Here is a 17,581-nt window from a genome sequence, read left to right on the forward strand (position 1 = left end):
TGATTAATTTTGTTTCATTAATGACTTTCATGGCAGACGACCCTTTGAAGAAGAGTTCATGCTTTGAAGACAGACAGTGGCGGATTCAGTGTTTATTTTAGAAAGTGTTTGGCTGCCAGTAAGCGGGTGCATACATGAAATAGGTGAAAATGCTGGGCAGAACAGAAAAATCTGCAGTTTGGATGAAGATAATGGGTGCACATTAGAATGTCTTTTTAAAACATAACATTCTGGGGTCTACATGGTGAGAAATCCTGTAATTCATTTTTACTTCACTGCAGAAAGTATAACAGGGTTTTCTATGGTTCTCTGCTTACTCTCTGTGGTACTCAATTTGTTTATTGAACTCACAGCCTGAAAAAACTTCTCACTATGGAGTTGGACAATTTGGCCATCTTAAGACAGGCATGATGATTCCATAAAAGAGCAAGGCTTGGGGTCATTTGTGCGGGCATAAGTCTTACAGGGATGGTCAGGCAACACTTTAAATTAGTTCATGCTATGAAAATAGAGTATGAATTAAACTTTAAAGTAATTAGTTGCCTCTTATGTAATGGGTCTGACTCGAAGGCTCTCCTTTGCAGTTATTATGTATGCATTATTAACACGGTGATTGGCAAAATTTTGACCCCCACCAACCCTATTCCACACAGTCCTTAACCAGCCTGATATCTACCAGTAGTTTTAAACCTTTGCCCTCCAGTGACAGCAGGTATGGGTAAGACATTGTGGTCAGATCACTGGAAGGGTGGGAACAGGGCAGGAGAAAAATCACTGGGGGAGCTGGTGGGACACTGGGATGAAATTACTAGTAAGGCACCCACTTGCAATATGCTACAAGGGTAATTTACAAGCCCAAACATACTCTCCTTACATACCTCAATGTATTTTTTGTATGTATATGTTTATATGGAGAGAAAGCAGCAGCAGGTGTTTTGTGTTAAGTGACCCAGAAGAGCTTACAATCTAGGCAAGTGGCAAAATTCGCAGTTTATAAACAAGATATAAATTGGGTACAACCATTGAAAATGACTTGCAGTGTATTATTTAGCCAGTGTATATGTTTTCTAATAAAAGATACTTTGTATTTTGAATGTATGTTTTTTTCTCTTAAAGTCGACTAAACTTGATGCTGTGTAAAAGAAAAAAAAAATAACTGCTCACAAAATAATACTGTGTGCACTAATCTTGATCTTTGCAGATAAAAATTACATTTTATTTCTTTCTAATTTCAGGTGATTTACTAAATCCAACAGTCCTTGCCTTATTTGGAAAATTGTCTGTCAGTGCAGCCTTCAATGTGGTGTATATTTATACGTCAGAGCTTTATCCAACAGTAGTAAGGTAACTATTCTGTATTTACTTTCTTAGAGTTAGCTTTATAACTCATGCTGGTTAATTATGGAATAATAAAAAACAGTCCTCATTGGTTTGCAGGGATTGGTGTTGAAAAAAAATACTCCTCAAATTATACAGCTAGACTTGCACTGAAACAAATTGCTCATTTCTGCAACAATGCTTAACCAATATACACCTCACTTCATATTTATTGCGGTCAGCAAAATGAACTTCTATGGACAGATTTACTAAGGCGGATTAAGTATTGATTATCTTTGCTTGGGTATTTATGACTGGAAGAATATGCCTGAAGCAGATGTAAAATCCAACAAAGATCAGAAGCCTGTAGTTTTCCAAAAAACAGCAAACATCTAAGTTTCCTAGGAAACAGAAAAGGAAAACTTTGCTTGGCTGTAGAAGAGCAACAGGGCAGCGAAATCTATAATATTAAATTTAAAAAATGGCTTGTTTATTTAAAGAAAATTTCTAGCTATATAAGAGTTACTTAAAATTCAGGATACATTTATGACTTTTCTGAATAATGTCGATAATGTGTACCAGAGGCACAAATCCTGCCAACTCTTCTTTAGACCTTCTATTAGTTTTTTTAAATAAGGTTTGGAAACTACAATGTGAACAGAGCCAAGACATTGCCACATATGGGTTACAGACAAACCATAGGCCATAGGCAAACATTAGGTAAAATTGCATTGCATTACATTACATGAGCAATTCTTGTTAAGATATTTTAAATTATCCTTAATGTCCAGCTTAGTTTGTATAGGAATGTATAATGGTCTTTACACGGCAAATGTAATCTAGCAAAATGTAGGGCACTCATGAATTTTTTTTTTTTTAGTAATTGTAATTGGCTGTTCCTGTCCAGTGAGTGTACTGGGTAGTTGCTGACTGCTGAGTGACATGGAATTACTATTTGTTGCTAATTTTCAGATATTACACTTTTTATCTTAATTTAGGTATACATTCATTACCACTTAAAGGAGTCATATAGGATAAATAAAAAAAACCTTAATCTTGTAGGCAGTTATGAATAATATGTGGTGCTGGTTTTAATTTGGACTAAAACTCAACACTATTTGTAAAAATGGCCCTTTTATTGGAGCTCCCTGTAGAGACTCTCAAGTATCTGTCCGCTTTTCAAATGAGTGGGCATGTCCTAATAGTCCCTGCCAGAAGCACAGTAGTAGGGGAGTAGCCAATCATAACCCCGCAGATGCATATGTAAATACAGGCTTCAGTTCCCTATCAGGTCAGCCTAGCTGCTGATTGGTTCCTATCCTACAGTGCCGTGTACTGAGTGCCGCCGGCTCCCCTGCACATCCAGAGAATTCAGCCAGCAGGAAGTGGAACAGATGGGCGGGACTAGAACGGTTTTGGTGGAATTTCTCAATAAATCAGTCCGAAACACAACTTTTTAAAGTTCAATTCTTCTATATTTAGAGGAGTGTAATGCACTGGCACATTCTTTATTTTAACATGATATGTTGCGTTTAAAGGAGAAGGAAAGGCTAATAAAGAGTTAATCTCAAGCTGCAGGCATACCTTCAGTTCTCTCAATAGTGCCATTAAGTCTCCCCATATTTCTCCCGTTCAGATGATCAGAAGCCAAGCAGGGAAAAAAAAAACGCTGAGCTGTGTAAAGAAAGTTCCCATAATGCCTCGCTCCTGCACCAAAAACAAGACCAGTGTACATGCTCAGTTAGACTATGGGGGTCATTTACTAAGACACGAATGCTCCGAGCATTCAATCGAATGCTGCTGGCATATTTTAGCCAAATTTGTCGTTGCTTGTGCAACAAAGGTTTACAATCCTTCGGTACGAAAATTTCGTGACTTTCGGATCGCCAATATGATATTATCGTGACTAATCCGATTTTTTCGTAAGCATTTTAGTGATATTTGCGATCTTCAGAAATTTTGGTATCCAATCCGAATTTATCCCATTCGAGATTCGAATTAAATTAAAAAAATGGCTTGTTTATTTAAAGAAAATTTCTAGCTATATAAGAGTTACTTAAAATTCAGGATACATTTATGACTTTTCTGAATAATGTTGATAATGTGTACCAGAGGCACAAATCCTGCCAACTCTTCGAGATTCGAATTCGTGATTTCATGAATGTGCCCCTAAGAGTCAGCTTCCTGCTGATCCACATTCCTAAGGGGGTGGAGTGAGTTCTTGAGGGTGGGGAGAACAGCAGAGAGGACAGAGGAGAGAGCTGTGTGTCTCTGGCAGAGGAAAACAAACACAACTAATCTTTTTTCAGAGAAGTCAGTGCAGCATTTCTGTGAGTGCTTATGGCTGTATTTACATAGACCTTTCTGATAAAGCTTACTTAGTTTTTACCTTTCTTTCTCCTTTAATAGAAATCCTTAAAAACTCTGTACTGTAGAATCTCTCTCTTTTGTTCAATGCTGGTTTTGTGACACTTACATTAGTGATGTCATAAAAGCAAACTGTACTAAATTTAGTTTGAAGGATTATCGTTTTACTTTATTAAAATATCTTAGGTCTGGTGAGTCTCTTTCTGACATAATTATCTCATTTAATGAAGGCGTTAGATTACTACCCACGGTTAGTCACCCTCTTACATCTTCACCTAATTTATTGATGTCGTTGGATTACATTGATGTTGCCTGGTTTTAGAATTAATGAAGGTAAATGGCCTTCTAGATGAATGTTTAAAGCTACTGAAGCTGAATGTTAATTTCCATTGAAATGGTATGAAGCTAAAAAGCTGAAGCCTATTGCAGATAAAGGTATGAACTCTGCCCTTGTTTGATTCCATTAGGTACATTAAACTCTAAATGGGCCTTTTTGGTGAATCAACAGCACTTTTAGTTATTCTCTTGCAAATTAAATTTTTTTTTACCCATTTTAATTTTTTTACAGTTTAAGGGGGACATTTAATAAGTTACCTAAAAAGTAATTGGAAATGACTGTACAGTGCAATATTAACTTCGAGCGGCGTTAATTCTCAGTATAAGTTTATGTATGGGATCTGTTATCTAGATTGCTAGGGGCTTTCCAGATAAGGGGTCTTTCTGTAATTTAGATCTCCATACGTTAAGGGCTCTGGCACATGAGGGAGATTAGTCGCCCGTGACAAATCTCCCTTGTTGCGGGCAACTTATCTCTCCGATATGTTGCGATTTGCAGAAATCGGCGAAGTTGCCTCGAGAGGCAACTTCGGCAATCGTGCCGCCGCGTATGCCATCCCATCGGCGATTTACATTTTTGGCGGTGGGATGTCATATCGGGGAGATTAGTTGCCCGCAACAAGGGAGATTTTTCACGGGCAACTAATCTCCCTCGTGTGCCAGGGCCATAAGTCTACTAAAAAAAATGTAACTATTAATTAGACCCATTAGGATTATTTGGCCACCAATAAGGAGTAATTATACCTTAGTTGGAATCAAGTACAAGGTACTGTCTTGTTATTACAAAGAAAAGGAAATCATCTTTAAAAATGTGAATTATTCGATTAAAATGGAGTCTGTAGGAGATGAGGAGCTTTTTGGATAATGAGTTTATGGATAATGGATCCCATACCTATATTATTTCTCATAGATATTAGTAGAATATGGGCGTCATTTCTGCTTATTAACCTCAAGGAGCAGGTACAGACAGCAGTGTGAAAATCAAGAGCTTCCACTGTTAAATATGCAGGTATAGATTTCTCTGTTAAGCTGCACAGTAGTAATTAGCCAGCAGGTTAGATTCACTTTAGAGAGCTGAGTATATGTGTTACAAACCCAGGAATGAATCATTATATCACTGTATTCAGCAATAGCTCACTAGTAGCAAAAAAACCTAATGAGGATTTATGTCATGTATCCTTAACTGGTTTTATCCTAATCAAAGGCTCCTGTCAATCCCAGATAGGCCTGTTTTTACCTCCATGTTTACAAGGAAAAAAAAGCCTAAAGCTTAACATTAAGCGACAAATTGTTTTTTTTACTCTATTTACACTCTGTGAGCACCTGGACTTACCATCATTTTGTCAAATTCCATATATGACATATTTCTGTATTGTTGTCCAGAGCCATGAACCCTCTTGTACCTCACAGTGCGGGTGCCAACTCCAGCTGTGTAAATAGTGGGATGCACATCTAAATCACAACAGCTGTGCTATAGTAAATACTACCACTCATTGTTAAATAAAGTTGCACAGATGTTCATATTTTCTTCTAGGCCTGCAACACATACCAACCAATCAGAATCTCTGGATTTATTATTCTGACCCCCACTAGGCCTATAAAACACTAGTCCTACTTAGTGTGCAATCTCTTATTGAATTCAACTGGGGATACCCCTTTGTTTTCCATGCTAGAACTAAACTAAAGCTCATAGCGCTACTGGTCGTCCTTAAAAATATTTTAGGTGTAGTTTTAGTTCTAAAGCTGTCATTTACTTAGTTCTGGGGAAGAAGTGCCAATAGGTGCTCCATAGTTTGGCTGGTGTAGTCCAGCCCTGTCCTTACTGCCACCTGTAGGCTAAAGGCTACATACAGGGCCCTGTTGCAGCCTGCATCCCCTCCCTAACTCCCTGCATCTCCTTTTCTAGCTTGCGTGTCACAATGACATGGGGGTCACCTATGTACCACTCGCACCAGCCTCTCATAAATAAAGTGTCAAACATAGACGCCGCACTATTTATCAAGGTGACTGCAGGTGTCTGTACTCCGAAACATAGTGCAGAGACTTGCAGCAATTTTTCAAAGCATGGAGGCAGTGTGCTAAGTACAGAAAAAGGCAGATTGAGACAGTTTTTGCATGTTGCACACTGCCTTCTTGTTTATAATTGACCCCTTAGAATTTTCATTCTTGGGAGTGTGCAGAGACTTAGTGCCAATACACATGCAGGTCTGGGTTGGCAGTGGAACACAAAAACATTTTTTAATTGAACTTCCCATTTTAAATTTGTGGGTCAACTTTTTTCAAGCCCAATGACCGTTTTAACACGTATACTAAACAAGTGCACACAATATACAATAATGTGGAAGTTTATTGTAAATTATATATGCTATTCGTATGCATTTTTCCTCACTCCCCATTAAATACACAAGTAATAGCCAAGGATATAATTAAACTGAATGCCATCATTATAAAGTCCCCTAAATGTTCATGCTCAGCAACATAATATACGTATTCTACATATATATTTGTTTTATTATGTATAGAAGTAACAGTAATTGACATCTTGATTCTGGATCTAAAAATAAACAAGGTTCTCACCTTTTCAGGCCGTCTAATCAGTAAATCAATAATTTTGCTCCAGCAATTGTTGACTCTTCCATGTAGACCTGTCATGCCCATGGCACATTCTAACTGCAGCTCTGCTTCTGGGAACAGTCCCAAAGGACCAGTATGAAATGGGGGAACTTAGTTAGAGAGATGTGTAGTGCAAAGCCTAATTTTGGAGCTCTTCCCAGCGTCAGGGGTTATTAATTGATCAAGTTTAAGTGTGTGATATAAACAACATTTCCGCAGTGCAGTAAAAGAATAAACAGAACCTGTCATGTTTCAGTCTGACGCTTATCTGGCATGGGCTAGATTTCTGCAGCTTATTCATGTAGTTAATTGATGTCCCTCAGACAATTGCAGTTGCCAACAGGGTCACAAATGGACTGCAGCTCTTTTCGATGTTGACTGTCTGCAGAGAAAGCAATGCTAGAACACACTGGTTTCACTCTAACGCTGCTTTTCTCTTTACCTACAATAACTATTTGTCATAGATAAGCATAATACATTAATTCCCTTCTAGCTCTGTTATTTTATAACCCCCCCTCGCCAAATTTATTGTAATATACACAAAAAACGTATTTCTGCCATGCTACTTTCTCGCAAAGTAATAATATTGGAATAGAACACCAGTGTCCAAGTGATCATGACTGCTCACTTGAGTTTACAGTACAGTATCTCTTTAGTGAACCTTTATTTTCCTCATCAAGGAAAGTCAATATTTGAGGCATAACATTATACAAGAGCAAGAAAAGTCCTCTAAACAGACATTTTGTTTTTAATTAAAAGTACTGGACATGGGGCACCAGCTGTGCCAACACAGACACATATTGCCAGGTGACCCAGTGCTTATATAAAGGAATAATTCCCCAGGCACATAACCTTGTTACCCACAGCATGTTGACATTGCTGCTATATACAGTAAATGAATAATAACCCAGGGACACATAGCAGATTGACAAATTGTTCATATTAATGTATAATGTCCCACATGTATATAGCAAGATGGCACAGTTTCCATATTATAATTGCCCAGAAGTACAAAGAGGAGTTAGCCAGGACCAAATCTCCTCTAGATATATAAAGGGTGACATAATGCTCATATACAGTAAAGGAGTACATATTTGGTAGATAAATAAAGATTGGCAATACACTGTCACTTTAGTAGGAGTGTTTTGAATTTGTGTTTGATTAACTTTTTGAGAATCTTCTGCACTCTCATATTTACCTGTCTACTCAAAATATACAGTAAGCATTCTTCCAATTGACTTTTAAAGTCCAACTTAAGCCTTCCACTTCTTGTTCCATCAGATCACGTTCTGGTTCATAAATCAGCACACAGACAAATACAATTTAATACACTAAATCCAATGTACACAGTGTTTTCATTGATGTATATATATATATTTCTTAGGGGTCTACTGCAAGTATAATGTGTTACAGCTTGTCACCTTTATATAACTAACTTGTGTTTTTTATAGCAGCAGAGCTGTGCTCTCTCTCATAGACTGTCATTACAAATATGCATCATTTCTAAACAAGTAACTTAATATGAATAATTCTAAAGTAATTCTAACTGAATATATAGTTAAAAAGAACCCTCTATTGTAATTTTACAATAGAGGGTTCTTTTTAACTATATATTCAGTTAGATAGTAATAAGTAGTAGTAGACTAGTAATAAGGATATTACTAGTCACCAAGGAGTTCTGGGACTATGTACAGGCTTTGTACAGGTCATGGAATGCCAATGTGACTTTTCATATTTTTCAATAGGACTCCAAGGTGACATCTAATATCCTTATATATTTTCAGCAAGGGTACTTATTTATTGTAATACACAAGTTTCAGTTAGTCATGTGACAGAAATGTTATCACTAAGCACCAATTATAACTTATAAGATCACTAAGCACCGTATATAAGGATATAATTTACAAGCTATCAATGGCTCTTGTGTATTATGTATATTTATAGAACATATGGTAACATGGTTATTTTACTTGTAATTACTTCCCTCTTGAATATTCTTTAATTGGACTTGTTGGATTTGTAGTTTTTGCACATGATTGGTGTTACCTGCTGTGAGTAGCTCTGCTTCAGAGGTAAAAAGATATAATGTTGCTCTGCTATGAATATAGGCTTTATATTATTTTCTTGCGATCAGTAAAAAATATTCATAAATAATATATAAACAGACACACAAGAAGATTGATGTGTCAGTTTTCATATTATACTGGCTCTGTCTTTTTGTTTTGTTTTTAATCCTGTTTGTTGGAATCCCTTCAGGACGTGAAGAAATGTTCCATGCTTACGAGTTTTCCTATTATAACACCTTTTATTAAATATATCAAATAATGGAATCAAGCCAGTGACAATAGCATATTATAATTGTATGTTTCTTATTAGTTTCTTGTAGTTTTTAGATTTATGTGTTTTTAAAAGATTTGTTTTACTTATAATTAAGAGCAAGCTAACAGAAATACAGAAATCATCTTAGTGTGTTGTACAGGTCACTGTGTGACTAAACACAAAGAAAAGCTTTTGGTTTTAAATGCACCCTAAGGGGCAGATTTATCAAAGTAAGAGTTCAATTATCCCGAGTTCGATAATTTCTGATGATCGGAAATGTCACGAAAATGCTTATGAAAAAATCATAATAGTCATGATAATATCGTATTGGTGATCCGAAAGTCACACAATTTTTGTATCCAAACGATTGTAAACGGTGGGAAAACCTTTCTGACTTTGATCCTTCTGTGCATGATTTTGGAAGCCTCCCATAGGACTCCTCCAACCTGGCCAAAGGAAAGTCACGATACCGAAGCTTTAATGAATCCTTTCGTACTCGTTGTGGCAAATACAAATTTGCCGCATAAAATTTGTTGCAAAGTGTGAAAAAGTTGCGCAAATTAACATAAAAATAAACGCAGAAAATACGCACAATACGAAAACTTACAAAAAATATGTTTTTTTTTGTATTCGGAAACCATCGTACTTTGATAAATGTGCCCCTAAGTATTGAATATGTTGTAAAAGCATTCTGCATTCTAAAATTATTCTTATGTGGTTGTCACTAAGCTCAGTATTTTAATAGTAAAATTCCATGAGCTTAGTCAACAGAGTTGCATCAGACACACTAAAGGATATCACAGTAAAAATCTACAGATTTGAAGTATCCAAAGCATGCACCCTACCACAAAAGTTAGTCTAGCGAGAAGCCAAAGGGGTTATTATGTAAAGGAAAGTCAGAAAGGATTCGGATTGCTCATTAGAATAGTACAGGTATGGGACCTGCTATCCAGAATGCTCAGGACCTGGGGTTTTCCAGATAAGAGATCTTTCCATAATTTGGATCTCCATAGCTTAAGTCGCTAAAAAATCATTCAAATATTGAATAAACCCAATAGGCTTGTTTTGCCTCCAATAAAGATTAATTATATCTTGGTTAGGATCAAGTACAAGGTACTATTTTATTGTTAAAGAGAAAAAGGAAATAATTTTTAAAAATTAGAATTATTTGCTTATAATGGAGTCTATGGGAGATGACCTTTCTGTAATTCAGAGCTTTCTGGATAATGGGTTTCCACATAAGGGATCCCATACCTGCACACTAAATTGGTGGTATATTGTGTTACGCGTTTCCCTTATAGTATATTCTGAATTATAAGGAGAGTGATATTATGAGGCTATAATTGTTAAAATGAAATTAATCATTGTAATTTATTGTGGATCATTTGGCTAAGTATCCTTTGATTACAAAGTGCTTGATTTCTTAAGTGTCACGCTGTCCCCCTTTTTTTTTTTGTTCTTCCATTTATATATCTTTAGTCTTTTGTTACTCAGGTCCTGCGATTTCACATGAAGGGCTGAAGACTTTCTATAGGGCGAGATGAACTGTAAGGCCAGGCTGGCTAGCATATCTGAAACAAGGGGTGTGGAGAATGCATTTAGATTAGTAAAGCAATGTTAAATGTTCCCCTATGTGTTTGTTTTCATTAAAACAAGTTTTTAAAAAATATTTTCAAGTATATTTGTGATTGAGTTTTTCACAAATCCTGCAAAAACCGTAAACTTGAACTATGATAAATCTTCCCCTTGGTGTAAATTTGTTTCTGTGTTTGATTTTTAGTATCCAAGGGGCCACATGCGGTAGGGTACTACAGTGCAGTTGTGTTCTGTTAATTAAGCGTCATGGTGTCATAAAGGTAATCTAATGAATGTTGAAAAAGAATTCTAATACAGTGTCTTGATAATTGCTCTGTGGCTCATTAAGTTTCCCTGTTCTTAACTTGTCTATTGCTATTTTAATCCATTGAAGGGAAAATAAGATCTTGACAGTCCTAATGTTTAATTATAACACTTAGCGGTGCTACTGGGTTCTGCACAAGAGTCAAATTCCCCACTCAGTTCATTGTCTCTAATGTTTCTTGTATTATCACTAATACATCATATGACCTTTTATATTATTATCCTAACAAAATCATAATCATTAGTATAATGAAGGTATCCTTTACTCTTTCATTAGATCTAATTTGATATTGTCCTGTGATTCATTTGCATAGGAGCTGAAGAAGAAGGAATGAGACCATTATTTCCAATATAACATCATTTACAAATTTTCTATGCAACTTCATTAGGGCAAATACATATTATACATGAATATTTTTATTTTCCTATGCATGTTTTTTGTGGCACAAGCATGCTGTACTTTAAAGGGATAAAGAGGAAAGTGGTGGAGTAGATGGGGCACAGATTTGAGAAATTGTGAGATGGTATGTTCCTGGTCTCAAGGTGATTTGTTTATGAGTTGGTTAATGCCTATGATTAAATCCATGTTGGATAATTCACTCAGTGCTCTGGATGCTAATTAAATCTTGTAGCAATCTGTCATTTCCTTGGTACTGTATTTCTGCTTCATATGTCAGAAAGTTCTCAAGTGCTGATTTCACAGTTTTTCAGTAGGAGTCCACAAAGTTCTTGATATGTTATGCCTTTTATACTTTATAATGTCAGTGGCTCCTGTCGGCATTTTGCTATGAGTACTCTCTTCTTTTTTATTAACAACTGATTTGGCTCAAGATTTCTATATAAATGTATTTTGAGGGGATTGTTGGGTGTTGACACATTCATTTTTGTTTTACATGTTGTTTGAGCTACAGCAGAAACTTGCAACTTAAAACGCATATTTCCAGCCACAAGTGTGTCTCCATTGGCAGCATTTGTGAAATGCTTTCTTGTTTCCAGTTTAACTTTGGTGCTTTTTATAGTACAGTAGATGTAGGAAATATATTCTTACATAGTTACATAATACATTTCTCCAGAGAACAACCCCAATTTTCTTCATAGTTTCATTATTCCATTCTTTGCACTCTTGTTCAATCATTACTGTTACTACTTATGGGAATAGCTGGTTTGTTAGGCTAAGGCAGTGATCCCCTACAAGTTACTCACCAACCCCTTTGATATTGCTTCCAGTGGCCTCAAAGGAGGTCCTTATTTTTGAATTCCTGGATTAGAGGCAGTTTTTCGTTGAATAAAAATCAGGTGTACTGCCAGACAGAATTTCCTGTAGGCTGTCAGTCCATGTAGGGGCTACCTAATAGCTATTCACAGCCCATATTTGTCAACCCCAGGATTGTGTTGCTCCCCAACTTAGCATCAAGCCATTTGCTTAAAGGGGACCTGTCACCCAGTCATAACAATCTGTATAATTAAAATATATTGATAAATAAAATATATATATAATATATATATATATTATATAATATAATAAAAGTCAATTTCAAATTAAACATGAAATCAAAATTCTTTTTTTTATTAAAATATCCATTCAATGATAAATACATGCAGTGTAATCTGCATTCTGTAACCACTGTACGCTAACTATTATATGCAATAAGCAACTTGTATGCTTGATACGAAAAATTTTCTAAAAAAAAAAAAAATGAAAACATCCATACCTGTTATAAACTCATTTAGGAATCTCTACTGTCAATCATATTTTGCATTTCTAACCTCTATGCCTCAGGCATGGAAGTGGTGCAAGCAGTCACTTTCACTTTACAGTCAGCACTTCCTAGATGTCGCTGCACTCCTCACATTCCTCCTCCCTCCTCACCATGTATAATTATGTAGCATGGGCATCAGGTCCCCCATTTTGGAGAATAAACTCGATCAGAAACCATCAGCTATTTTAGTTAATTTATGAAGATCCACATCTGATGGAACTTGAATTGTAGGATTCTTCAGTGTTGTCCTAGGCATTGTATGTCAAAATAATATATATTTTTATATAATACCCCTGTGTTGATTGAGTTCTGAAAAATAGCACTGTGCCATAAGAAAAAATGTAAACATATGTACAGGTAAACAAGTTTCTAAAACCTCCTCGACATTAAAGCAAAAAATCCAGTCAGTTCTAATGAAAAAATAGAAAACTTTCTGATCAAAATGAGTATAAAAGAGACAGGGAATATCATAGTCATTCTTCCTCCTGAGGTGGCTAAACCCTGCCTCTTGGGCTCTGGCCTCCCCAGAAACCCCTCCTTCTCTTGGAAGGAGAACAGTATCTAAAAAAATGTGTTTATATGAGGACTAAAATAAATCTTACAAGTCACTGCCCAATCATTGGTCCTTATTCCCTCTCCTGAAACTCCTTTTTATATTTTATTAACACACCTTTATCACACTGCACTTGCTTGTCCTGAATCAGGCTGAAAAGATTCCAACATGCTCCTATAGTCCCTTGGGGCTTGTCAATTAGGGCTTGCAAGGCGGAATTTAAATGCTTCACACCTTGCTTATCACAATGCTGCTGCTTTCTTTTATGTTCAGTATGTGACTATACAATAAGGATCCTCCACCACACTAAAAAACTTCTTTGCTGCTCTACTCTGTGCTGCTTGGTTTTTTTGGGTTTTTTTTAAGGGTGCTTTTAACTCATTTCCCCTTACTTGATTATTTATGTGTGGCACTTGCTCCCTACCTGCCTTCCCTGCAGAGTGAATCCTTGGACTGCTTGCAAGATTAACCTTTCAAACCCCAGTGCTGGAATAGATGCAGGAAAGGCAAGCAGGCTGGTAGGCTTGCAAGGTACAACCATAATTAATCAAGTAAGGGGGGATGAGTTAAAAGCACTATTAAAAAAAAAAAAGATCAGCGCAGTACAGGAGAGGAGGTTTCCAGACAGAGCAGTTTGAGGACGTGATAAAAGATAGGCTGGAAGAAAAAACATCAGCAAGAATAAAACAGCAGTACCCGCCCCCTGCTGAACGTGGTATCCTTTCCTTCTCCATACAAGGAAGGGGAGCTATTTTAAAGCAATATATTTTACTAATCTGGCGGGTTTGTGTAGTTATATTAATTATATAGTTATTACTGCTATCAAAAAAAATTATTCACAAAACCATAGGTGTCACCATCACCTTTACCCAGATCTGACGTCACACCGTATGCTGTGATTAAGCCCTTACCGGTTTGTACTTTGCTTTTGGCACAAGAAGGCAAGATGTATGACTAGCCGGTTGCGGTAAACAATTTATCTAAAGCCATAGGTGACATTTAGTAAGGGGGGCCTGTAAGATAATTTTTGCTGTCATTGACTTCCGTAACTGTTTTCTATTTTTGACAATCATGCCATGTTATTTTCCCTTCTTTCCTAACTAGTGTCTCATAGCTCACTGAGGGCTATTATTTATAATTTAGTTGTCTGGGTTCTTCTACTAATCCCCCAGAAAAGCTGTGTGATTATAGCTTTCAGATAACATATTGGTACTTTGTGAAATATTACATTGAGGAGGTCATTGACTAACCCTGGGCAATAATTTGCACTAATGCAGTCACCTGTGGTAACCAGTCAGCAAACGATAATATCAGCAAACAGTGGGTAGAATAAAGGCTGCAAATCTCTGATTTCTATGGGTTCCATCACTGCCACTATTAGTAAATGAGCCCCTGAGTTTATGTCTGATTGCATATAACAGTTGACATTTGAGAATTTCTAAAAATTTTCTGTGTAAGAAAGCTGGATGTGCTATTTAAAAACCTCCATAAATTGTGAATATATTATAGTTTCTGTGTTATCCTCTAGAGTTGTTATTATTCTGAACATTTTTACAGAACTGGAGGATTTATACTCATTGGAACTATTACTCAGCCGCTTGGATGGTCGCTCATTGTTACTGTGCTGTTAATTAGCCTTAAGCATTTCCTGAATGTTACCTGTAAGAGACAATAAAATGCACTTCATTTAAATAACATGTAATCTTTCAAAAGGAGAGGAAAATACCCAAATGCAAACACTCATAAATTCTAGATATGTGCAAATAAAAACATATAATCCCTAGAAACCTCTACAAAAACATAACTAAATATAGGCACAAGTAGTATAAAATCTACAGATCAGGAAGGATAAGTGTTTATTGGACTACACATAAAAATTGCACCAGACCCTGACAGGGATTCAAAATAAGCCATGGAATTTCATGTACACAAAGGCCCAAACAGCCCCCTGCCAGCCCAATAAATAGTGACTATGTCATCTTACAGCAGCCCCTCTAGCATTTGCCACAATCCACAGATTGCCAGCCTGGTGGACAACCAATTTTGCATAACACACACACAAAGAAAATAGCAAGTCATCTGTGTCATAAATAGACTCCTCAGTTTTGTGTGTTTGAGAAAGTACAAAGTACACTGGACACAGTATTCTAGCAGAGACAGGTTGCATTTAAAGAGTTTGTTCCCCTTTTTAGTATGATGTAGAGCAGGGACCCCCCACCTTTTTAACTTGTAAGCCACACTCAGATGAAAAAAGTGTTGGTGAGCCACACAAGCATGAATAGTTTCTTTGGGGATGCCAAATAAGGCCTGTGATTGGCTATTTGGTAGCCCCATGTGGACTGCTGGCCTGCAGGAGGCTCTGTTTGGAGTAAAACTGTGTCTCTGTGCTTCTAAAACTTGCCTCCAAGCCAGAAATTTAAAAATGGGCACCTACTTTGGGGCCACTGGGAGCTACATCCAAGGGGGTGGTGAGCAACATATTGCTTACGAGCCACTGGTCAGGGTTCACTCATGTAGAGAGTACTATTTTGGTATTTATTTTTTATTTGTGGTTTTTGAAATATTTAACTTTTCATTCAGCAGCTCTTCAGTTTGGAATTTCAGCAGCTATGTGGTTGTTAGGGTCTAAATTACTCTTAACAACCAGGCAGTGGTTTAAATGAGAGAGTGGAATAGGAATAGAAGCCCCGAATAGAGATATAAGGAATAAATAATAACAGTAGTAATAACAATAAAATTGAAGCCTCACGGAAATGTGGGGCCTAAAATAATTCTATTTCTATTGCCTCAAACTCTGTTGCTGAAATGTTTTGCAGGAATGCAGGCTTGGGAGTTTGTGCAATGGCGTGCAGATTTGGCGGCATCCTTTCTCCTTTCATCCCTACAATGGTAAGTTAACTGTGCCTGGCTTGCAGTACCTCCGCTCCCTATATGCAGAGTACGCACTCTGCGTAGGGCACCAACTCCCAGGGGGGCACCCAGGACCGCCGCTCCCTACGCAGAGTATGCAGTCTGCGCACCAACATACCAAGTCATCGTCAGCAGCTCCTTCTCTCCTCTCTCTTCTTCCCTCCTTCTCTCTTATGCAGCAGCGACAGGCCCTTTTATAAGGTTGCGCCCGTGCATATGACATCACACGTCAGCAACGAGGCGCAACCTTATAGAAGTGCCTGTTGCCGCGGCATAAGAGAGAAGGAGCCGCCGACAATGACTTGGTCTGTTGGGGGTACTTTCTATGGGGGCAATTGAGGGCACTGTGTGTGGGGGCTACTGTCTATGGGGGGTACTGTGTATGAGGCAATTGGGGGCACTGTTTATGGGGGCAATTGGGGCACTGTGTATGGGGGCACTTTCTATTGGGGGCACTGTTTATGGGGGCAATTGGGGCACTTTCTATTGGGGGCACTGTTTTGGGGGGAAATTGGGGCACTGTGTATGGGGGAACTTTCTATTGGGGGCACTGTGTGTGGGGGCTAATGTCTATGGGGGGGTACTGTGTATGAGGCAATTGGGGGCACTGTTTATGGGGGAAATTGGGACACTGTGTATGGGGGCACTTTCTATTGGGGGCACTGTTTATGGGGGAAATTGGGGCACTGTGTATGGGGGCACTTTCTATTGGGGCACTGTTTGTGGGGGAAATTGGGGCACTGTGTATCGGGGGAACTTTCTATTGGGGGCACTGTGTGTGGGGGCTACTATCTATGGGGGTACTGTCTATGGGGCAGTTGGGGGCACTGTTTATGGGGGCAATTGGGGCACTTTCTATTGGGGGCACTGTGTGTGGGGGCTACTGTCTATGGTGCAATTGGGGCACTGTGTATGGGGGCACTTCCGTAATATTTGGGGGAGGGGGCACAAAAGTACATTTCTGCTTAGGGCACCCATTTGGCCAGCAGCGGCCCTGCTGGCTTGTTTCTTTTGTAGTTATTATTCATTAAGAAGCCAGTGCAGCTTACTTATTTCCTCTCAGTTCCACTTTGCATCTTCCCCACCTCTTCTCTTGCCTTCTGTACACTGCTTATACACTCCAGCTTTTGTTTTGTTACACTATTAAAGGCAGGTAGTTCTACAGCTTTGCTTTTCAGTTCATTTGGGAGAACAAGTAAGTGGTGAGAGAGGTGCCCACTGGTTTGTGACTCTGAAAGTGTTAAAGGAGAAGGAAAGGCTAAGTCACTTGGGGGTGCCAAAATGTTAGGCATTTACCTTGTGCCCCTGTTCGGAGAAAACCGTACCAGCCTGGGGTACCTGCAGTGAGTGCTTCCTCTTTCCGTGTTCGCGCTTGCGCAGTAGAGTAAAAAGCCGAACTTTAACAAAAAAGTTGGCTTTTCGCCAGGGCTGTGGAGTCGGAGGCAATTTTGGGTACCTGGAGTCGGAGTCGGCAAAAAATGAACCGACTCCGACTCCTACTAAATTT

General features: G+C 38.0%; 1 protein-coding gene across 4 annotated transcripts in view; it reads left to right on the forward strand.

The window, feature by feature from the left end:
• Window positions 1-17,581, forward strand: part of slc22a15.2 (solute carrier family 22, member 15, gene 2) — a 130,204-nt gene that overhangs the window by 93,687 nt on the left and 18,936 nt on the right. For 3 of the 4 annotated variants that reach the window (NM_001045714.1, XM_018095424.2, XM_012966712.3), the window contains 2 exon segments: window positions 1,236-1,344; window positions 15,981-16,053. In NM_001045714.1, coding sequence (NP_001039179.1) covers window positions 1,236-1,344; window positions 15,981-16,053 — 182 coding nt within the window. 4 annotated transcript variants of the gene reach the window in all.

Source organism: Xenopus tropicalis, chromosome 7 (assembly GCF_000004195.4).
Source record: "Xenopus tropicalis strain Nigerian chromosome 7, UCB_Xtro_10.0, whole genome shotgun sequence".
Classification (NCBI taxonomy): domain Eukaryota; kingdom Metazoa; phylum Chordata; class Amphibia; order Anura; family Pipidae; genus Xenopus; species Xenopus tropicalis.